Source organism: Necator americanus, chromosome V, assembly GCF_031761385.1.
Source record: "Necator americanus strain Aroian chromosome V, whole genome shotgun sequence".
NCBI classification, from domain to species: Eukaryota; Metazoa; Nematoda; class Chromadorea; order Rhabditida; family Ancylostomatidae; genus Necator; species Necator americanus.
In genome coordinates, this window is record NC_087375.1 from 33,516,720 (window position 1) to 33,539,809 (window position 23,090).

At 42.1% G+C, this 23,090-nt stretch overlaps 4 protein-coding genes across 8 annotated transcripts; 3 read left to right on the forward strand and 1 right to left on the reverse strand.

The window, feature by feature from the left end:
• Positions 1 to 5: 5 nt before the first annotated feature.
• RB195_016013 (uncharacterized protein) lies at positions 6 to 2,260 on the forward strand (the record flags this gene model as incomplete). Of its 2 annotated transcripts, none has more annotated exons than XM_064206985.1 (8): positions 6 to 42; positions 276 to 368; positions 649 to 867; positions 952 to 1,170; positions 1,254 to 1,472; positions 1,558 to 1,767; positions 1,832 to 2,047; positions 2,130 to 2,260. In XM_064206985.1, 8 exons carry the CDS (start codon positions 6 to 8, stop codon positions 2,258 to 2,260), a joined length of 1,344 nt encoding a protein of 447 aa, XP_064062866.1. The 2 variants fall into 2 exon arrangements, with proteins under 2 accessions (XP_064062866.1, XP_064062867.1); XM_064206986.1 differs by lacking the exon at positions 6 to 42 and adding an exon at positions 139 to 187.
• A 3,522-nt stretch (positions 2,261 to 5,782) lies between these two features.
• Positions 5,783 to 11,656, forward strand: RB195_016014 (uncharacterized protein; the record flags this gene model as incomplete). Of its 2 annotated transcripts, XM_064206987.1 has the most annotated exons (9): positions 5,783 to 6,737; positions 6,845 to 7,995; positions 8,097 to 9,348; positions 9,399 to 9,611; positions 9,690 to 9,902; positions 9,981 to 10,229; positions 10,283 to 10,525; positions 10,578 to 10,805; positions 11,042 to 11,172. In XM_064206987.1, the coding sequence occupies 9 exons, from the start codon at positions 5,783 to 5,785 to the stop codon at positions 11,170 to 11,172; spliced, it is 4,635 nt and encodes a 1,544-aa protein (XP_064062869.1). The 2 variants fall into 2 exon arrangements, with proteins under 2 accessions (XP_064062869.1, XP_064062868.1); XM_064206988.1 differs by lacking the exons at positions 10,283 to 10,525; positions 11,042 to 11,172 and adding an exon at positions 11,550 to 11,656 and having other exon boundaries at positions 5,783 to 6,806; positions 6,845 to 7,887; positions 8,016 to 9,348.
• Positions 11,657 to 11,803: 147 nt separating this feature from the next.
• RB195_016015 (uncharacterized protein) lies at positions 11,804 to 15,952 on the reverse strand (the record flags this gene model as incomplete). Of its 3 annotated transcripts, XM_064206991.1 has the most annotated exons (7): positions 12,242 to 12,284; positions 12,786 to 12,865; positions 13,879 to 13,886; positions 13,949 to 13,971; positions 14,034 to 14,105; positions 14,171 to 14,260; positions 15,852 to 15,952. In XM_064206991.1, the coding sequence occupies 7 exons, from the start codon at positions 15,950 to 15,952 to the stop codon at positions 12,242 to 12,244; spliced, it is 417 nt and encodes a 138-aa protein (XP_064062871.1). The 3 variants fall into 3 exon arrangements, with proteins under 3 accessions (XP_064062870.1, XP_064062871.1, XP_064062872.1); XM_064206989.1 differs by lacking the exons at positions 13,879 to 13,886; positions 13,949 to 13,971; positions 14,034 to 14,105; positions 14,171 to 14,260; positions 15,852 to 15,952 and adding exons at positions 11,804 to 11,846; positions 12,995 to 13,045 and having other exon boundaries at positions 12,243 to 12,284; XM_064206990.1 differs by lacking the exons at positions 12,242 to 12,284; positions 12,786 to 12,865; positions 13,879 to 13,886 and having other exon boundaries at positions 13,905 to 13,971; positions 14,034 to 14,137; positions 14,197 to 14,260.
• Positions 15,953 to 17,010: 1,058 nt separating this feature from the next.
• On the forward strand, positions 17,011 to 18,229 carry RB195_016016 (uncharacterized protein; the record flags this gene model as incomplete). Its single annotated transcript, XM_013443596.2, has 4 exons — positions 17,011 to 17,092; positions 17,151 to 17,242; positions 17,597 to 17,707; positions 18,134 to 18,229. 4 exons carry the CDS (start codon positions 17,011 to 17,013, stop codon positions 18,227 to 18,229), a joined length of 381 nt encoding a protein of 126 aa, XP_013299050.2.
• Positions 18,230 to 23,090: the final 4,861 nt, after the last annotated feature.

Below are 23,090 nucleotides of genomic sequence, written 5' to 3' on the forward strand. Positions count from 1 at the left end.
AAAGGATGGTACTACTGAGACGTCAAGTAGACACCACCTCCGGTTGGTGAGTATGTGGTCGATCTCCGCACGAATCGCGCCATTGGGCGATTCCCATGTCCACCGACGATTATCTTTGTTCATGAAAAGAGATTTCCCATGAAAGAGGCGAGCGACGGACAACAACCCGATTGCCATTTTCATTCCGGTCCCCTAGTCCAAATCTTCCAATCCTGTATTCCTCTTCCGTGGCCTTTCCTAGTTTTGCGTTGAAGTCTCCGACAACGAATTTGTAGGACTTCTCGTTGCGGACTACTTCCGCGGAGGCGAAGAATGGCCAGACGAGGTGACAGGATCTCGTGAGAATCGACAAGATGGACGACAGATGGGTGCACAACAAAACCAACACCGCCTACATTTCGCGACGGAACCTTCTCTCCACGAATAACGAGTGTACCGTCATTCATCTGTCGTACGTCGCTCCTTCTGCACCCTTCTGCACTACCAAATCCTCTCAAAAATGTACAGCAAATTTCACTTCAAACATTCTCAAAGATAAGCCTTGGAATTTCCTTCATATTCGAATGAGTTGCGAATCTCTTCTTCCTTACTGTCATATCTATTTCACTGCTCGATTTCCAGTGTGATAATGCTCTGTCCAAAATTCAGATTGTGTTGATCAAGTGAATCCCAAGACGGGATCCTCTGACTGTCCACAGCGCGCACACCTGTGCAACAATCCGAAATATCAAGCACTAATGGCCAAAGAGTGTCCGAAAACATGCAATAAATGCAAGGACTCATCAACGGAACCAGCCACAACTTCTAGTCCTAACTCACGCAAACCAGCTACATCCACACAGCACCCATCACCACAAACTAACAGCAGTTAGTTCCAACTTTTTTTTCTTTTCAATCTTTTCTATTTCAGTGCTCGATTTCCAGTGTGATAATGTTCTGTCCAAAATTCAGATTGTGTTGATCAAGTGAATCCCAAGACGGGATCCTCTGACTGTCCACAGCGCGCACACCTGTGCAACAATCCGAAATATCAAGCACTAATGGCCAAAGAGTGTCCGAAAACATGCAATAAATGCAAGGACTCATCAACGGAACCAGCCACAACTTCTAGTCCTAACTCACGCAAACCAGCTACATCCACACAGCACCCATCACCACAAACTAACAGCAGTTAGTTCCAACTTTTTTTCTTTTCAATCTTTTCTATTTCACTGCTCGATTTCCAGTGTGATAATGTTCTGTCCAAAATTCAGATTGTGTTGATCAAGTGAATCCCAAGACGGGATCCTCTGACTGTCCACAGCGCGCACACCTGTGCAACAATCCGAAATATCAAGCACTAATGGCCAAAGAGTGTCCGAAAACATGCAATAAATGCAAGGACTCATCAACGGAACCAGCCACAACTTCTAGTCCTAACTCACGCAAACCAGCTACATCCACACAGCACCCATCACCACAAACTAACAGCAGTTAGTTCCAACTTTTTTTTTCTTTTCAATCTTTTCTATTTCACTGCTCGATTTCCAGTGTGATAATGTTCTGTCCAAAATTCAGATTGTGTTGATCAAGTGAATCCCAAGACGGGATCTTCTGACTGTCCACAGCGCGCACACCTGTGCAACAATCCGAAATATCAAGCGCTAATGGCCAAAGAGTGTCCGAAAACATGCAATAAATGCAAGGACTCATCAACGGAACCAGCCACAACTTCTAGTCCTAACTCACGTAAACCAGCTGCTGCCAAGCCCAAACAAACTAATACTAGTTAGTTTTGATGTTTCCTTTTCTTTCCAGTCTTATTTCACTGCTCAATTCCTTGTATAACCAGATTCTGCTCGAACTTCGCACTGTGTTGATCAAGTGAATCCCAAGACGGGATTCTCTGACTGTCCACAGCGTGCATACCTGTGCAACAATTCGAAATACCAAGCACTAATGGCCAAACAGTGTCCGAAAACATGCAATAAATGCAGAAATTCATCAGCTAATGATACTGATAAACAGCCACAAACTTATAATTCTGATTCACACAGGGCACCCAAAAGTGAGTCTTAGTACTTCTTCTCAGTAACCTCAATTATTTCACCGCTACGACCATCTCTATTTGAACAACAATTGTTTTTCAGACTGCTCAGATTTAATCAATCCACACACAGGAGTTTCGGATTGTTCAATGAGAAAAAAGCTGTGTAATCAGCCCCATTACCGTAGCCTTATGCGACAGCAGTGTCCAAAAACATGTGGTTTTTGTTCATAACTCTTTACTTTAGTATCATAACGAATAGAAGTCCCTTCAATAAACGATTTCATACTGCAAAAGCTTCAAGTGGTTTTTGTGAGTCGTCATTAGATCTAACCATACTGCTTCTGCAATACGAAATGCACTTCAATTTATCTTCCTTCACCAATTAACAAATTAATTTAATTTAATTCACGACGTATTCGACTCTACAATATGGTTCGTCTATATCCACATATGTTTCTACAGCCGATTTCACCGGGGAGTAGAAGAAAAGTTGGCATTCACAAACAGCTGTTCTATTATAATGCTAGTAGAACCTGATAGAAAGTGATGCAGATATTAAAAGGATCAAAGAAGAGTCTTACAATATCACAACAATGATCACTACAAAAAGTGCTTTTTATGGAGAAATTAAAGCGCGAATTGACTAGGATTTGAACGTGATCAGAAGCTGTACGCATATTTTGCAGTTGGAACTGACCCACATATGTAAATTGATCAAATAGTTCTAAAAAGATGTATCAAGTTCAGGAAAAGTACATAATTGCTAAGCAAATTTCGGATCTTCGGTGTTAGTTTATAATTAGTGAAGTGTTAATTAATTAATAGTTAACTACATTTGTAAAGTAACTCTGGACTTAACGACTAGTAATGTTACTAATAATACAAATAATTTGAAATATTTTACGAACAAACCGACAGGGGGAAACAGCTGTAAAACAACAGTGAAACACCCAGAAGATAAATAATCAAAACATTCGACACAAAAGTCGGACAATTTATGATGGATGACTAGAACAATCAACAAGATGTAACTGAATTTAAAAAAAGAAAAATTCATCTAAAATAAGCATCTCACCAGATTTATAATTGCAGCCTAATAAACAGGACAGAATCATTTGCACAGAATCGACACTGGAATATTGAACAGTTGTTTTCCCGACAATGACGAATTCAAGGATAGCTCATAAGCAAATGTTGTTCACTACTACAAAAACAATGGTACCCAGAAATAAAAAAAACAACGCAGTAAGAATAGCACCGTAACGGGACCGACTGACTGATTTCCAAATGTATCGAGATAAGAATCAAAAATTGGGTATCGTCACCGCTTTTGCAGGGCAGTATTCAGACCCGATGTTACTTCGCAATTGAAATATCGAAAAACTATGGAAAAAAAGAAAAGATCCGAACGATGGAGCATCGTAGTGGTTACATTCCATTTTTTATTCACATTTACTTGTACAAAATGTATCAAAACAATAGGTGACTTAGGCCTTCCTGTTTGTTTTAGTCCCATTTATTTCTTATCCGTAACTACTTCTATGTGAATAGAGCGAAGTAACAGTTCATTTTTCCGAAAAAGCCACAGCCGTTGCTGTCATTTTTAGAATCGGTTATGGTTAACCAATCATAGACCGCCATTCAACTGTTACTTCTGACCGGGAACCTTCGTAAGCCTAAATGACTGAGAAGAGACGTAATGGTGCGGAATGCGGTATTATGCTACCAGTTATTTTGGAAATGTTTAAAAAAATTCGGTGAACTATTCTATAAATCTCCATTGGTTGATTCTTTTCTTCATATTAGTTCCGATTCTTGTCTCCATCTTACTCGTATATCCACTAACTTTTTGAAAGATTTCTTTTTGCTTTCTAATCTGATTTTCTTCTAACTTGGTGCGTTTTATTGACTTCTGAACAACTGTATGTAACTTCTTTCGAAAAAGCAACGGTGCATAGTCAGGTCAGAACGACATGAAGCACTGTGCATTTGCGTATGCGCTGAGGAGAAAAGAAATGGAAGCAGCAGTAGGAACCCAGTTGTGACCATCGCAAACTGCTGCGATGAGTGGTGGCAGCAAGAGTTCCGTACGCTCCTAACCGCCTCGAGAGAAGCCAATTGCAATTGCACCCTGCTTCATGTCGTTTTGACCCCACCATATTTTCTATTTCTTTGTTTTACAAACGTAAATCCCGAAAAGTTGTGCAAGAAGGGATGTTTTATTAGGACTTTTATATGCTGCCTGAAATCTAAAGGAGTATATCCGAAAGAATTCTTAGAATAAAGCTTTGCGCATAAGATCAATACCGTTCAGAGCTTGTGGTAGTAGAGGGTAGAAACTTCATTTAACGACCTCTACTGATCGGTTCCGCTGAGAAATCCCTGAACGAAGTTCGCATAGAATATTTTCTTCTTTTCTCTTTCATGAAAGTGAAGCTACAAGGACAAAACCATCATGAAAAATATAGGGAATTCAGTATTTATACAGAGGAATTTATTCAAACTATGTACTATCAACTGAATCACTCGGCAACTTCTATTTCAAAGTGAAACTATAGGACGACACAACCACTGGTCTCTCAAAAAAAAAAGAGACTGAATTAATGCAAACGGAGAATTGAACATCTAAAAGGTTTGAAATGATTCAGTCGATAGCACATAGTCTGGAAAAAATTCTTCTGGACAATTACTGAATACTTTGTAGTCAACATAAAATAAGAGCTTTGTGAACAAGTACAGGAGAACAGAGTAGGAGGGGACAATTGTATCATAGTGCAGAACCATTTATACGTCAATAAGCACAGCTAACTAAATGTATACCGCATATCTACCTTTGAAATCTGTACTTGCATCATCAATCGTCCATGGCCTCACAGTGGATCGCGCTACTTATCGCTCCAATATGTGTGCTGTCTCAATTTCAGTATTCCCAGGAAAAGGTAAGAGGAAAACGCTGTCGTTCATGGAAATAAAAAAAAATGCATTTTAGACAGCGCAGACGGTTGCCAAAGCCCCAGAAAACGTGTTCAACCTTCTACGTGCTAACTCAATTTCATTCGATGGTATTTAATCTAGTTCTACCTTGATTTAAATTGTTGATACTAACGTCTTATTTTTTTTTCAGCGTAGTTTCATGGGTCACTTAGTTTCATGGGTTAGGTCAAAACGGCCTGAACCCTGGCACAGATACACAAGTAACCGCGGTCCGAGCGGCGTGGTAGAGCTGGCGGTTGCGATCACGGTCGAGCGTTCGAGCGCACCCACTAACGCAACCGCAACAACCTTTAGTTCGCTTTAATCCCACTGCATCAATCTAAGTTAATTTTCTTCATTCTTAATCCATCTAACTACTAATAGTAGTCAGGTCAAAACGATATGATTCCTAAAGAAATCGCGTAAGCATCAATTTTCGATGTGGCGCATTTGAGCTACCGGTCGCAATCAACGTGGGAACTTCGACAGATCTAGTCACCCCTGCAGTCTGAGCGGAACGAGCAATGGTACCGCCTCGATCGCAACCGATATTTCCATCGCGTCGCAAAAAGCGCAGCCATTTTCACAACTACACCAAGCTCAAAATCGTTTTGACCAACATGCGGCATTTGTATTCATTTAATGTTACTGGTAAAAACGTAGAATGTCCAGAAAATGACCACCAGCCCAGTATGATAGTTGTATAAGTATGGTCTTAGCACCACAAACAAAGTGAAATGAAGATAATTTTTACCCTGCTCATTACTACAGACTTTTTCAATGCCTTATTCTGACGTTTATATAGCCCTTCAGAAAAAATTCTTCACTAATAATCCACCTCTTTTCGGTCCATCAGATGGCAACGAGAGCACTCCATCTACAAAAGGAACCGAACATTCAACGGAAAGTGACAAAAGCACTCAACCACCAGACGGCGAAAACGACTCTCCACCTCCGGAAGACAATAAAGGTACATCACCTCGTAACTGCGACGGATGCACTACTACACCACCGAGCGACGGTGAAAGCACTGCATCTCAGCAAGACTGCGAGGGATGCACAACTACACCACCAGACCACGGCGAAATCACTCCATCTCAGCAAGACTGCGAGGGATGCACAACTACACCACCAGACGGCGGCGAAAGCACTCCATCTCAGCAGGGGATTGCATCTCCTCCTAACTGCGAAGGATGCACTACCACACCACCGAACGGCAACGAAAGCACTCAATCTCCGGAAGACTGTGATGGATGCACTTCTATACCACCGAGCGACGGTGAAAGCACTCCATCTCCGGAAGCCTGCGACGGATGCACTACCACACCACCGAGCGATAGTGAAAGCACTCCATCTCAGCAGGGGATTGCATCTCCTCCTAACTGCGAAGGATGCACTACCACACCACCGAACGGCAACGAAAGCACTCAATCTCCGGAAGACTGTGATGGATGCACTACCACACCACCTAGCGACGGTGAAAGCACTCAATCTCCGGAAGACTGTGACGGATGCACTACCACACCACCGAGCGACAGTGAAAGCACTCCACCTCCGCAAGACTGCGAGGGATGCACAACTACACCACCAGACGGCGACGAAAGCACTCCATCTCAGCAGGGGATTGCATCTCCTCCTAACTGCGAAGGATGCACTACCACACCACCGAACGGCAACGAAAGCACTCAATCTCCGGAAGACTGTGACGGATGCACTACCACACCACCGAGCGACAGTGAAAGCACTCCACCTCCGCAAGACTGCGAGGGATGCACAACTACACCACCAGACGGCGACGAAAGCAGTCCATCTCAGCGGGGGATTGACCCTCCAACTGCGAAGGATGCACTACCACACCACCGAACGGCAACGAAAGCACTCAATCTCCGGAAGACTGTGACGGATGCACTACCACACCACCGAGCGACAGTGAAAGCACTCCACCTCCGCAAGACTGCGAGGGATGCACAACTACACCACCAGACGGCGACGAAAGCACTCCATCTCAGCAGGGGATTGCATCTCCTCCTAACTGCGAAGGATGCACTACCACACCACCGAACGGCAACGAAAGCACTCAATCTCCGGAAGACTGTGATGGATGCACTACCACACCACCTAGCGACGGTGAAAGCACTCAATCTCCGGAAGACTGTGACGGATGCACTACCACACCACCGAGCGACAGTGAAAGCACTCCACCTCCGGAAGACTGTGACGGATGCACTACCACACCACCTAGCGACGGTGAAAGCACTCAATCTCCGGAAGACTGTGACGGATGCACTACCACACCACCGAGCGACAGTGAAAGCACTCAATCTCCGGAAGACTGTGACGGATGCACTACCACACCACCGAGCGACAGTGAAAGCACTCCACCTCCGGAAGACTGTGACGGATGCACTACCACACCACCTAGCGACGGTGAAAGCACTCAATCTCCGGAAGACTGTGACGGATGCACTACCACACCACCGAGCGACAGTGAAAGCACTCCACCTCCGGAAGACTGTGACGGATGCACTACCACACCACCGAGCGATAGTGAAAGCACTCCATCTCAGCAGGGGATTGCATCTCCTCCTAACTGCGAAGGATGCACTACCACACCACCGAACGGCAACGAAAGCACTCAATCTCCGGAAGACTGTGACGGATGCACTACCACACCACCGAGCGACAGTGAAAGCACTCCACCTCCGGAAGACTGTGACGGATGCACTACCACTCCACCGAGCGACGGTGAAAGCACTCAATTTCCGGAAGACTGTGACGGATGCACTACCACACCACCGAAAGAAAGCACTCAATCCCGGAAGACTGTGACGGATGCACTACCACACCACCGAGCGACAGTGAAAGCACTCCACCTCCGGAAGACTGTACGGATCACCACGGAAAAGGGATGCACTACCACACCACCGAGCGACAGTGAAAGCACTCCACCTCCGGAAGACTGTGACGGAGCACTACCACACCACCTAGCGACGGTGAAAGCACTCCATCTCAGCAGGGGATTGCATCTCCTCCTAACTGCGACGGATGTACTACCACACCACCAAACGACGGCGAAAGCACTCAATCTCCAGAGGCCTGTGGTGGATGCACTACCACACCACCTAGCGACGGTGAAAACACTCCATCTCCGGAAGTCTGCGACGGATGCACAACTACAGCACAAAACGGCTACGAAACTACTCCATCTCCACAAGACGACCAAACTATTCCATCACCGGACACCGAAAAAAACAGTACACCGCCAAAAAGCGACGAAACTACTCCATCTCCGGACCAACAGGAAAGCACTTCACCGGAAAACGATAAAAGCACTCCACATTTGGAAGACTACGGAACTACTCCATCACCGGACAGCGAGGAGAGCAGTACACCGGAAAACTATGAAAGCACTCCACATTTGGAACACTACGAAACTACTCCAGCACCGGACAGCGAGGAAAGCAGTACACCGGAAAACTATGAAAGCACTCCACATTTGGAACACTACGAAACTACTCCATCACCGGACAGCGAGGAGAGCAGTACACCGAAAAACTATGAAAGCACTCCACATTTGGAAGAAGACATAACTACTCTATCATCGGACAGCGAGGAAAGCAGTACACCGGAAAACTATGAAAGCACTCCACATTTGGAACTCTACGAGACTACTCCATCACCGGACAGCGAGGAAAGCAGTACACCGGAAAACTATGAAAGCACTCCACATTTGGAAGAAGACATAACTACTCCATCACCGGACAGCGAGGAAAGCAGTACACCGGAAAACTATGAAAGCACTCCACATTTGGAACACTACGAAACTACTCCATCACCGGACAGCGAGGAAAGCAGTACACCGAAAAACCATGAAAGCACTCCACATTTGGAACACTACGAAACTACTCCATCACCGGACAGCGAGGAAAGCAGTACACCGGAAAACCATGAAAGCACTCCACATTTGGAAGACTACGAGACTACTCCATCACCGGACAGCGAGGAAAGCAGTACACCGAAAAACCATGAAAGCACTCCACATTTGGAAGACTACGAAACTACTCCATCACCGGACAGCGAGGAAAGCAGTACACCGGAAAACCATGAAAGCACTCCACATTTGGAAGACTACGAAACTACTCCATCACCGGACAGCGAGGAAAGCAGTACACCGGAAAACTATGAAAGCACTCCACATTTGGAAGACTACGAAACTACTCCATCACCGGACAGCGAGGAAAGCAGTACACCACCGGATGGCGATGAGAGAACTCCATCTGTGAATGTTGTCCAAACCACACCAATAACAACTTCTGAAGCCCATACACCGAATCCGGAAACTGCAGGTGATTTTGTTTTTACTCTCTGTTCCACTTGCATTTTCATTCCATTTTAGATTGTATCGACAAACTGAATCCAAGAACTGGAGTGTCCGATTGTCCAAGATTAAAATATCTGTGCAACGATCCAATGTATTACGTATTAATGACCGAACAGTGCCCAAAGACATGTAACAGGTGTAAAGACTCACAATCAACTAGTCCCATTATTCGTCCTGACTCAAACAGGACAGATTTCTCCACACCTTTACCAAGTTCGAAATCTACAGGTAATTACTTTGATCTTCTATCGATCTTGATCCTTTAATTTTATTTGTTCGAGATCACTAACAGGACTACCTTTTCAGACTGTTATGACCGAGTAAATCCAAGGACTGGGGTGTCAGATTGTCCAGGATTAGCGTATCTGTGCAACAATCCCCTATATTACGCACTGATGACCGAACAGTGCCCGAAGACATGTAACAGGTGTAGAGACTCACAATCAACTACTCCCATTATTCATCCTAACTCAAACAGGACAGATTTCTCCACACCTTCACCAAGTTCGAAATCTACAGGTAATTACTTTGATCTTCTATCGATCTTGATCCTTTAATTTTATTTGTTCGAGATTACTAACAGGACTACCTTTTCAGACTGTTATGACCGAGTAAATCCAAGGACTGGGGTGTCAGATTGTCTGAGATTTCCTCATCTATGTAACGATCCAAAGTATCAAGTATTGATGACTGAACAATGTCCAAGAACGTGTAACAAATGTGAAGATTCGCCAATGCAGCCTTCTACTCTCTCTAATTCCGATTTGCACAAAATAGTGTCAACGTCTACACTGTCTCCAGACATAAATCATTTCTTCCCATCTTCACCAAATCCAAAATCTACTGGTACTTATTGACATTCGCTTATTTCCATACCAATGATTATATCTGGTATTTAGAATGTTATGACCGAGTAAATCCAAGGACTGAGGTGTCAGATTGTCCAGGATTAGCATATCTGTGCAACAATCCCCTATATTACGCACTGATGACGGAACAGTGCCCGAAGACATGTAACAGATGCAAAGACTCACAATCGACTACCCCCATCAATCCTGATTCGAACAGGACAGATTCAACACCTACACTATCACCAAAGATAAACCATTTCTCCTCACCTTCATCGCGTCCGACATGGACTGGTAATTATTAATTTTTATTAGTCCCACACACCTAACAGCACCACATATTCAGAGTGCTATGACCGAGTAAATCCAAGAACTGGTGCGTCAGATTGTCCAGGACTAGCGTATCTGTGTAACGATCCAAACTATCAAGCGCTGATGAGTGAACAGTGTCCGAAGACGTGTAACAAATGTGAAGACTCGTCACAGCCGACCCCATCAACTACTATGACATCTCAAGCTGCATATTTGGACACTAATTCATCCACATCAACTCCACAGAATCCTTCTTCGGCTAGTAAGTTCCAGTTCTCTATTGATTTATAAAATGTTGTGTTGTTTATATGTCTCGATCATAGGTGCAATAGGGAGGAGCCGAACCCTCCTCAGGTGAAGGGGGTGCAGCTCATGTGGTGCAGCTCAATGATAAGCATCCCTTCGCCAACCGTTCAAAAGTGAAAGGAGTCGAACACCGGTTCCTACTATCGCATCTATGGTTTTGATCATTTTGTAAAACTAATGTTGCATTTTTAGAGTGTTCAGATCTGGCTAACCCACAAACAGGAGTATCGGACTGTCCAACTAGAATAGTATTGTGCAGACACCCTATCTATCGAAGTCTAATGCAGCAGCAATGTCCAAAAACATGTGGTTTTTGTTCATAACCGGCCTCCTACCGCGAAAAAATATGTGCTCGATAAATCACTTCACAGTGTAAGCGTTCTAATGAAAATGCGATTTCCATTTTCCACCAGTGAATTTGGTCAAATGGAAGATTTGAAGCTAAAGCTTCATTAACCAATTATTTAGTTGAAAAATATTTCTTCCAAACTGAGAATGCGCATAGATATTTTTCTTAAATAATGACAAAGTTTTACACACAACTTAATGGAGGGGAAGATTTCTCACTCTACAAGACTGTTGTATTTTGATTTTTTTTTATTTTATTGATTCTTGTTTCTTCAGATCTTCAACATGAAGTATCAAGCGGATGAAACGGAGCTTTTTTCGACACCATTTGTATCTTTTGAATTTAATCTAGATCATTGGACCACTGAAGTTGAGATCGGTGCAGTACATGGAGAAGGAGCAATAGTTGAAAATAACGCCCGCCCATTGTCTTCGCATCGATTTCAACACCTCAATTAAAAGCCAAAAGCAAAGGGTGTCGAAAATGATCCATTTTGTATACTTGATACTCCAATTTAATAAAACGAAAAAAACGAGAATCGACAAAATAAAGAATTCAAAATGTAGCAACCTCGCAGGAGGAAAAATTCTCCATCAAATAACATATTAAACTTTACCGCAGCCCTTAGTTTGCATATGCATGTTTAAGCTTGAAAAAAAAAACCTTCTAGAAGTTATTCGTTAATAGAATACTAGATTCTTACGCCTTTTGTCTGGACAGACTCCGATGGTGTGCTTAGAACATAAAGTTCTCGATGTTCCATCAGTGACTTTCCACGCCAGTCGTGAAGAAAAACAAGCTGTCATTAACCATTTAAAGGCAACACACACGCAAAAAGTATCTTACTTCATGGCATAAAATAATAGTGGGTAACCTATGAGTGCCAGCGCTCCCTCTGGTTTGACTTAGATTGCGCAGGTAACAATAATTTACTCATGTAGTTCTTCTACATTCTCAAACATTAAAACATTCTTCATTAACATTAAATTTTATATTAAAAGAAGAGAAAGGAAAAATAATAAGTATTAAAAGCTCTAAACTGACTAGACTGGGACGAGATCGCCAATAGGAGATCGATCGACTGGTCTGAATCAATGATAATCAGCTGATAACTCCATCCATGTTTCACACACCTTTCTTCATCGTAAATCCGGATTTTCTTGCAAACCTTCTACATGAATTAAAAAGAAAGAATCGGTCGGAATTTTTTTTTCCACCAAAATATGACAACAAACGAATTTCATACAAAAAAGGACCATTTTGTGCAAATATAATACCACTCTTATCGAGTTCAAAAGATATGGAACCTACAAAGTGCAGAATTGCTGCCAGTACAAGAAGTTGGCTACCAAAGCAAAAAAAAAATGAAGGAATTCATCCCATAAGCAACAGAAAAGGTTAACAGGTTTCGATTGCAACAAAGGAATGATCGCCCGCCAGTGGCCTACGTTCGATTCAATTCATTTCAACAAATGGTGACAGTAACTGGGATAGTACTAGTATAGTGGAATGAAGCTTCATCAGAGATTCGAAGAATACTAGGTTCCGAACCACATACGTGACAAGATTTGCAAGAATGTTCCTCACCTGATGACTCGTTCCCAACGCAGAAAGTCTTTTAGAGTATCAAGCATTTCTTGTGGCCAGCTGCCCTTCTCCTTCAGAATCTGAAATTTTTTGTTTCTGAACCTTTAGAAAAGCCTTAGAAAAGAGACGGGAAGGATAACCAGCGATGACATGCTTGTACTAGAACGAAAAGGACAGGAGATTCCTGTTGATGCAAGGACTTCACGTACTTTCACTTCAGCACATCCTATCGATACATGAAGCTGGCATGTATTCAACATTCAATAGAAAACGAAGTTTCAAAACATTTATAAGGAGAAATAAGATCGTCCAAAGTACGTATGCGATAATTACATTATGCATAATAATCGTTAGAAAGTCCTAGGAAGACGCATAACCTTTTAACATGCTCCTTAACGAATGTTTCACAAAATTCGATGCAAGAGATTTCGTTTGCTAGTAGTCATGTAGGATATACTTGAAATCTCTGCGACTAGCAGTGAACTACGACACGATACGAACTATTTCATGCATCATCATTTGTTCAGTTCAAGAAATCGTTCATGTCTAATAGATAGAAATTCAGAAGTAATTTAGCAATGAGAAACTCTAACAATGAATAGAAGTTCTTCTAACATATTTTTCTCGAACGAGAACCGAACTAAATCGAACTTGAGGACTACTCGCACACTCTTCAACATCTAATGAGTCAAGAAGAACTCCTATGCACGAAAATATGGGACAAGAAATTAAAAAGTCTTTCAAAAGCATTTCATTGAATTCTCAAGCATGCCCTTTCTTAGTATTTGCTTTCAACGACCTACTCATTTTGTCAAAAAAACTATATGAGGTGAGGTACTTAAAACCCCGAATATGGCGACGAAACAACAATAGACATGAATTTCCTACTCGTGTTAACAATTGTAGTGTTTCTCATCGCGTGAGTTTCTTTTTAGGTTGACAAATCTAATTCTTAAGGAAATTTCAAACTAACTGCTATATTTTCAGGACATTTTTGACCCACGAAACCTCAGCTGGTAAGAACTAGTTGTTTCTTAAACATTGGAAGTCGTTTGAATTGTGCTCAGGTATCTAGGGCTAGTGGCTAACTGACCTGGATCCCTTTTCCAGAGAAAGCCTTTACTTTTGTCCTCGTCTGAAATGAAACTTCTGCGTCTGTGGACGAGGATTAGCTGGTAGTGTCGAACTGAAACTAGTAAATTAATTAACATGAAATAGTCACCAGGGAACTTCAAGCTGCTTACTTACTTCACTTGTTTACGCCATTTTTGCTGTAATCGGGTGAAAACGACTTGAAGCGTAGAGCAGCTGCGTAGACGGCTGCGCTCAGTGGCAAGTGCCGTGATGGGACCCTTACGCATCACCGGGCTTCGTTTTGAACCGACTCCACTCTATCACTCCGCTTGATTACGTAGTCAAATGCCCATGACATTATTCTTTCATATCCATCCTTCATGGGCATTTGAAAGCTAACCCTGTAAGCTGCTTATAAGCTGAATATGTCCATATAGACCAAATATTACCTACATGTGATGAAGAGTTCGCATTTCAGGAAAATGCTATCCAGCAACAGCCAATGGAGTCACTCAGGTTGGAAAATTTTACTCTTTCTGTTTAGAGATAGTAAACTATTCAAAGTTTTGTGCTCTTTTTGTCAGTGTAAATCTTCTGTTTGCCGGCTATCTTATTGGATAAATGTTACGCTCGTGCAAAATGTAATGACATCGGTTTTCAGGCAGAATCTGAGCCAATAGAAGGCGGTACTTCAGAGTCACGTAGGTTCTTTAACTACCTACCTTATTAATTTACTAAAGTTGGGTATTTATTTATTTATGCAAAAAAGCTAAGCAGTTAATATCTCAAAATATTCGACGTAAATTATAAACAAATAAAATGATAAATTTCGCTATGTACCCTTTTAGCTCTATGAGAAAAATGAGACATCCAAAAATTGCAAAGTTTCTATGAAAGTCTAGTATCAAATGCAGTTAGGGAATAATTTCTTTCTCTCACTTACCGTATCGCAGATTCGGCTTTGTGAGAATGGTTATAGAACTAGTACGATCACCACATATTTCCACATTTCAGCAGAACGCTACCGTAGAAGAATGCGTATGCGTATGCGTGCAAGGAGACTACGCATGAAAGCTATGAAGAAGAAGCTCGCAAAACGAGTCAAGAAGGCCAAAAAGGTCAGAAGAGTCAAGAAAATGAGGAAAGTTGTGAAGAAGAACAAGCATTAAAAGATCTTCTGGTTCCTCTGAATGAATAAACCGGTTCATCTTTTTTTCCACATTTTGTCACAAAGCGTATTGTCAAAGAAATTGAGGATTGTTTTCTTATACTACGTTACAACCTAATGACAAGTAGTTTAATTAGCCTGCCATTTTGCCTTATCGCGTACTCACACCACCAGTCCTCTTTATGCGGTATCATTTCGTTTGTCCTTTTTGTATATGGTTGAGTAAAAACAACCTGTAGCCTAGTGTAATTGCGTAAGCGGTTGCGACCGACGTGGGGACCTCACTAGCCCCTGCTGGACTACGGGGACAACCCACTGCACCACTTCGACCGCAGCAGCTTACGCAATTGCACCAGGTCTCAAATCGTTTAGATCCGACTGCAAAGAGTTGTAAAGTTGGATAAATTGAGACTGTCTGTGCACATGAGGCCACTGGCTCCCGAATGTGTAGCCTGTGGAACCCACTCCGGAAAGAGTTAGTTTATTTCTACAGTAATCCTTACACATAAAGGGGAAAATGTGGGTGGAGGGCCACTCAGTGGCGCCCTCATTTCTCGACGGTCTTACTTACTTTCTCTCTTAGTAACTTTAGCCTATATGTCATAGATCCTCAAAGACTAATGCTTAGGCTTTAGGACCACGACTAATTTTATTATTTACTACGAGAAATAAAGGCACCACTGAGTGCCCCTCCCCCCAACTTCATTTTACCTCACATACGAAGGATGGAAATTAAAAGGCAGCAAAGACGGTCAGATCACCTCATGCAATGATAAAAGTTCAAAGGAAAAAAAAGAGAAGAAAAATGAAAAAAAAGATCTTACCTCAAAAATGAACGTAACTCAACACAGAAGGTTGAACATCCAGAAATGGAAACGCCGCGAGACAAGAATAGCACAGCGGGAAGCCGAAAAAAGGAACTCATCGTACCAAGATCGCAGCTTTGCGACGGGACTGGTGACCACGTGACCACGCAACTGGAAATCAATCGGTCCCCTCCATGTTGATATTATTTTTTCTCTCACAGTGTTTCCATTCCCGTATGACCGTTCTGTGTTGCGAAATGTTCATTTCTGAGGTATCCACGGATTCATCATTCTTGGACCACTGCGTTGTTACGTTGACTATACGGTAGTGTCCTGTTCATTCGGCTGCCCACTGGAAAAAAAAAGTAAATCACGTTTAATTTGGATTTGTTTACTGTTTTTGCTTGTTTCGAACTTTTTTCTCAAGCTAATTATGCCCAGGTAGTTGTTCATGTCATAAGCTCACAAAACTCTGGCATACAGTCGGGTCAAAACGACATGAAGCACGGACATTTGCGCAAGCGGCTGCGCTCGGTGCGGAGCGGTGGAGCGTAGCGGTTGGGATCGTGTAAGGATCCTCGCTACCGCCAACCACTTCTGCAGTTCGCCATCGTCCCACCTCGATTCCAACCGCTGTCTCCACCGTACCGCTTACGCAACGGTCCGTGCTTCATGTCGTTTTGACCCAACTATATATTCGTATTCGTCATTTACGAGCTCGAAATTCATGTGGTTTCTAATGTAGTTCGGTTCAGTATTGCGTGGTCTCTCAGGTAGAGAACTGAACTGTGGATGCAATGTATCACTAATCTGTCTGTAAAACGAAATCGAGCAAAAAATGTCTCGTAAGCCATTTACGGTTCGCCTAGAAAGCCGTTGGGCGTACATAGTCGGGTCAAAACGACATGAAAAATCGAAAAATCGTGGGACCATCGCGAACTGCGGTGATGGGTGGTGCTGCTAGTAAGGGTCTCTCTCGATCCTAACCGCCACGCTCCATCGCGCCGCTTCGATCGCGGCCGCTTACGCAATTACACAGTGATTCATGTCGCTTTCACCTGACCATGCGCTTTAATCGAACATAATTCCAGAATGTGTTCTATCATACATCAAACAAACAAATCAGGCATGAAAACAAAACGAGCCATCCTTGCTTGCATTTGTATAGATCGTCTGTATGTTCTTGGCTGTGCTGATTTTTTATGCGGTTGTACTTTCCTCCATTTCTGGAAATGAAGTAGATTATGATGATGAGGAAGGTTCGTTTTTGTTCTTACAATCGTTTCTTCCATTACTCGCTCATAAAGTCCCTTCCAGGTCCATTTATCCCTATTTCCACAGAGGAATTCACAGGATTTATGGGTAGAGCTCAACCAAAATGCCAAGAGTATAAATTTAGCTGTCAGAGGGTAAGTTGTGGTAAAACGTAGTTGTGGGGATAACTCAGTTGCGCTCTCATTTCTGGAAAAGAATAGCTAAATCAGTCGGTGCTCGAAGTTAGAACCTCCAGAAATAGGAGCACGACTGAGAGCCCTCCCCAACTACATTTTCACCGTAAGCTGGTTTTGTACGATTTAGAAATTAACTTAAATTAATTTTCAATTAATTAATTTAATTGATTAAAACCAAACAAATGGTTGTATATGCTGCTTAAATGTTTGACCTTCTCATTCTGAGTTGAAATTCCAAGCCGTGGTGTCTCCTTAGCAGATTGAACGATGTGCACTCCATTTTTTTTCCAAATCTTTACTGCTTCATTTCAGTTTGTGAAATGTTTTGAAAATTGTAATGAGCAGCTGATTTACGCCAGCGAACTGAATGGTGTGACTGGAGGTTTGACCGAGGAGCAAAAAACGGAGGCAAAACGTGTGAAAGTATGATAAATTCAAAGAAATGTTGTTGTTTTTTCATGTGTCCTTTCAAGAATAATCTCTGATGTTTGTGTAGATTTCATGTATAGTTGGGTCAAAACGACATGAAGCACGGACCGTTGCGTAAGCGGCTACGCTCGGAAGCGGTGCGGCGGAGACAGCGGTTGGAATCGAGGTGGGACCATGGCGAACTGCAGAGGTGGTTGGTGGCAGCGAGGATCCTTGCACGATCCCAACCGCTACGCTCCACCGCTCCGCTTCGAGCGCAGCCGCTTGCGCAAATGTTCGTGTTTCATGTCGTTTTGACCCGACTATAGTTTATTTTTAGTGTTTTTTTCTTTATTGCGTTCCCATCAGAATTAGATATTCGTTCCTGAAAGTCTTTAAATTTAACAAAAAACTTTCTCTGATTACAGTTTTTTTTTCCAGACAAATCCCTGTGTTGGCATGTTGGCTTATTGTCTTTCCGTCGATTTCTTCACACTTCGAAGGATTCTCCGGCTTCAATCAGCGGATGCGTTTTGATTTATAAAGAGCGAAGTATTATCGAAATATTCATGCAAACTTCAGCTCAGCCACATCATATTAATCAGTTTATCGTCACTGGAAATTTTCGACCTGTAACCGTAAGGTTCCCTCTCGTTGACGTTATAGTTTCTTTACAATAAAGCTTTTTTCCTTTTATCTGCGATTCCTTTCTGAAGGAATAAATTGTCATCATCCTCCGAATAGTTTTTTTTTTTCGTTGTTGTTCGTTCCATTGCGGCGTTGTTATCGAACACCTTAATTTTTCCCTTCAAGACCAAATCTATTGATTTTTTCCCGGCGTTTCCTTTGCATGAAATAAAAATACATAAGAAGAATGTTTTATCCTTTTCCTATAAGTGAACATCTAATGCTTCTTCTTCATCACTCTTCTTCTCATGGTTTTGAATTTCTTGACGACCTTCTTCTTCCAAGCTTTCACGCGTAATCTGTTCTTCATTCGTCTACGGTAGCCTTCAGCTGAAAATAGGAAATCTCACTCATTCTCGTAATGAGTGTGTCACTGGTTCTGTTACTCGTTCATCGTTTGCTGACATTATTTCTGCTTGTTTGTTTTTTTACATTCACTATGGATACGAAGATAAGATGCTTAAAAAATTAGAAATTCAACTCGTGGAAGTTTGCAGAGAGAGATTTCACAGATAAACTTTGACTTCCTCGTCAATAACGAAAAAAAATCACCTGTTTGCGGAATATTCGAAACAGCTGCTGAGGGCAGAGGTAGAGGTTCTGGATTCAGCTGGAAAAAGATATAATACTTCACTAAGAACAGAAGTTATTTTGTGTAAATTTGTAGAAACAGTTTCATACATCTATTTTCTAGTGTAAGATTTCTTCGAGGGGGAAAAAATCCACTAAACTATCACTTACTTGTGATACTCCACTTGTGCCAGCAGGTGTAGCACATTTTCCTGAAATCATTTATCAATTTTCTTTGAAGCAAATCTTTTCGCAAATAACTTTTACTTACATATAGAATTAATATAGTGTTTGGGTGTTGTTGTTTGTTTGTTGTTGAATTAATTTAGTGTTTGGGATAATTGCAAAGAAAAAAATCCTTAGTTCTTTATTCCCAAGGAGTTCTCAGTTGCTTCTATCCTCCATTTCTTTATTGCCTATTGCAAGAAAAACCGTCATAGCAAAGGCACAAAATGAAGAAAATCGATTTTTTTAAGGAAAAAGGCAGGTGACTGGTAGAATAGTTCATGTTTTCTGAAACTGCTTCGAGAACCTTCTTTCAGAAGTTCATAGACCACTGTCATCATATAAATATTCCTAATTAAATACTTATATGGGAACTTCAAGCGACCTTGTTCAAAGATCATCCCGAAGGGAACTCAGCTGTCAGATTTGGAATGATCTTTGAACAAAGTCGCCTGTACCCCTAAAAAGCGAGAAAAAAAAAACGGTTGCAAAGGGTTTATGGGGGCAACTCCGTGCTTCTTATTTTTCCGACTATCCTTCATTTGTCGGCCACGTAATGTATCAGTGTCGTGGTAACAGTAATCCTATAGTTATCCTTTTACAACCTACCTCTTCCCGAAAATTCGAATGTGTACTGAAAATTCTCTCCATTTTCTTTTCTGTTTAAAGGCACCCGCGAACATCTGCGATGTTTTCTTAAAGGCGGCATACCAGGAATCTGAGGTGGCCCGGATTTCAGGTTTATTTGTACACGGGATAGTAGATTATGGAGAGGCTTGCGATTCCGTCCATTTCTTCCTAATTGCCGTAAAAAACTACCCGGATGATACGGCGCGTGCACAAGACTGGCGCGCTCCAATCGAACTCCTTGTAGAAAATAGCGCGCCGGAACACCCGAAGCCGTATCTTCCGGGCCGTTTTGTACGGCAATTAGGAAGAAATGAACGGAATCACCCTCCTCTCAACAATCTACGATCCCGTACACGAATACTCCACCAGAAATCCGTACCACCTCAGATTCGTGGAGTAATGCCTTAAAAAAAAAAACTCATTTTGATGAGCCAGGACAGTTTCTTTCTTTTTTTTTTTTACTGTGAATCATTTGTTAGAATAGCCAAAAACTGTAAGTATTCGTGTTTCTCTCTAAAATAATTGCTCTTTCCGTGAATTTTTCTCCTTTACAGGCTTGAAATTGGCTGTATCTGCTGAAGAATGCTCACCTTTTTTCGGAACTTGAGATAGTACGGTCCTGAAATTGTTTAAATTGTTTTAACTGAAGATTGTTTTAACTGGAGAAAACTTATATGTCTAGGAAAACAACGGATATATGGGAAAGTGGAACTCACACGATGAAGAATGAGGCAAGCGCTAAGGAGAGGAGAGAGTTCATAGTTGTTGCTTTTTCGTCTAGTTTGATGATCTTTTATATACTAGCGTCGATGGTTTTTGTTCGACAATAGGCGAACGGCAATGAAAGGTGAATGCAAGAAAGAGATTGTCCTTGAGAGCATTATGCGTAGCTCCTTATTCGAACTCATAATTTCTGTTGACATAGTGTTCGTTACAAGGACATTCTAGAGGTTGAACATCGAACTTCAGCTATTTTTATATCGTTCACTACACATACGGGTGTCTGCGAAAAACTCACAAAAATTTCTTTGCATAATAAGTGGAGAAAAACGAACAGAATCTCATTACTTCGAAAACAAATAAAAACAAAAGACCTTCTGGAAGAAAAATAAAAAAGAAAGAAAAGCAGTGAAACCTATGTTTGTGCACAAACCTCTTTGAAAAGATGGCAACAAATCGTACAAATTTGCGGATGAAGTTTTTTTTTAAGGCTTAGAATCTCAAAAGCTTAGAACCAGCGAAAATCAAAAAAAATTAAAAAAACATGATGCCAAATTTAACCACAAAAAATCAAATTAAAAAAAACACACACGAAACCGTCTATTCCTCTCCAAAAAACCAATCGCTTTGTGGGAAACTGACATTCTCCATTAATTACACAGAGCTGCATGTTCATTCATCGGACCAACAAGTCCCAGAGCTAAGCACTCTAAGTCAAAGGTCCCATGGGTCCCAACATTTTATCCTTATTCCTCCTGTTGTAGGCCTTCTATATGTTGTATGTTCTTTCTTATTTGTGGCCCTTTTTACTAGGAAAGAAACTAGGTTTTCTAATTTTATGTGAAAATTTATGGGGCTTTCTAAGTTCAGGTGAAAAGTTACAACAATTGGAATATGCTTGAAGTCCCCTAAATACTCACCGGGATAAGTGTTTCACTTTTATGTGGCCCTTTTTCTTTTTTTTCCTTTCTTCCGTCATTTTCTTACAAGAAAACTTTACAGAAATACCAACAATATCAACCCATCAATCATCTGCAGTTGCTCGTCCGCTCAGCGAATCCACAGGTGCAAGAGCTAAGCACTCTAAGTCAGAGGTCCCATTGGTCCCAACATTTTAGCCCTACTGCTTCCGCAGTTGGCATTCTACGTGGATGTTCGTCCTCATTTCTGGTACTTTTTACAATCCTTTCAATCCACTGCATAGGACACTCAAAAGTTCCTTAGCTCTATCTACATATTAGGTTGACCCATAAATTTGTTTCTCTACTTTTCTGATATTTTTGTTTTTAATTCATCAACAAAAATATTCCAATCAACAATATCTCAGCAGAATAGTCAGAGTTTGTCCATCGATGAGATAGATTGTTGAATTTTTTGGCCTAGGACTTAGATTGCTATGAATTTAAGTGTTGACAAACGTGAGAAGATGAGGCGCTCATGGGACCTAAAACACATGTGTCCAGTGTACAGTGTGATATGCGCTCAACACATACAATCTGCTCATCAAAACACCTGAAACATGGTACAATTGAGGGAGCGACAGTTTTCGGAACGGCGCGGCGGGACCTTTACTCGTCTCTTTCGTTGGACTGGAGCTGGTGAGGGTCCCACCTCGAGTGTGACCAGCGTGCGCGATTCCACCAGACTTCAGGTCGTTTTCACTTTATAGTTGGTGACAGTCCCCATGTCTCAAGTGACCTCGACGCGTGTGTCGCAACGCACGCTCCTTCTGTCCCACTGTCTTAAATGACTGCGACACACGCGTCGCGGTCATTTAAGACATGACGAGTGTCACCAACTATGAAGTCAAGACGACCGACCTGAAGCCTGGTGGAATCTGTTCTGTTCGACATACATACATCACCTTTCTTGTAACATGTCCCTAATTGATACCGTAATACACTCACCCGATTAGACTTGCTCAGTGCCAAGAAAATGTACCGGTGGACTTTTATACTATCACGACGGGGTACAGCTTACTATTAAAGACGTCACCCCACGAATCTGAGATGGCACGGATTTCAGGTGGAGTATTCGTATACGGGATAGTATATTATAGAGAGGGGGGTGATCCCGTCCATTTCTTCCTAATTGCCGTAAAAAACGGCCCGGAAGATGCTGCACGTGCACAAGGCTAGCGCGCTCCAATCGAACTTCTTGTAGAAAATAGGGTGCCGGAACGCCGGAAGCCGTAACTTCCAGGCCGTTTTTTACGGCAATTACGAAGAAATGGACGGAATGACCCACCTCTCCATAGTCTACGATCCCGTATACGAATACTCCACCTGAAACTCGTACCATCCCAGATTCGTGGGGTGATGCCTTTAAAGTTGTGCATGAAGTTGACTGAACGTGGTTTACTCGTCAAAGTTCCAGTAAATTTGAGTCGTGTGAAACATAGACGGGTTAAAACCACCTGAATCGTAAGCGGCTGCGCTTGAAGCGATGCGTTGGAGCGTAGGGGTTAGAATCGGGTGGGGACCTTTGCTAGCACCATTCATTCGTTGCTGCAGTTCCCGGTGGTCCCACCTCGATCTCTACCGGTAGCTCTGCGGCGCCGCATCGA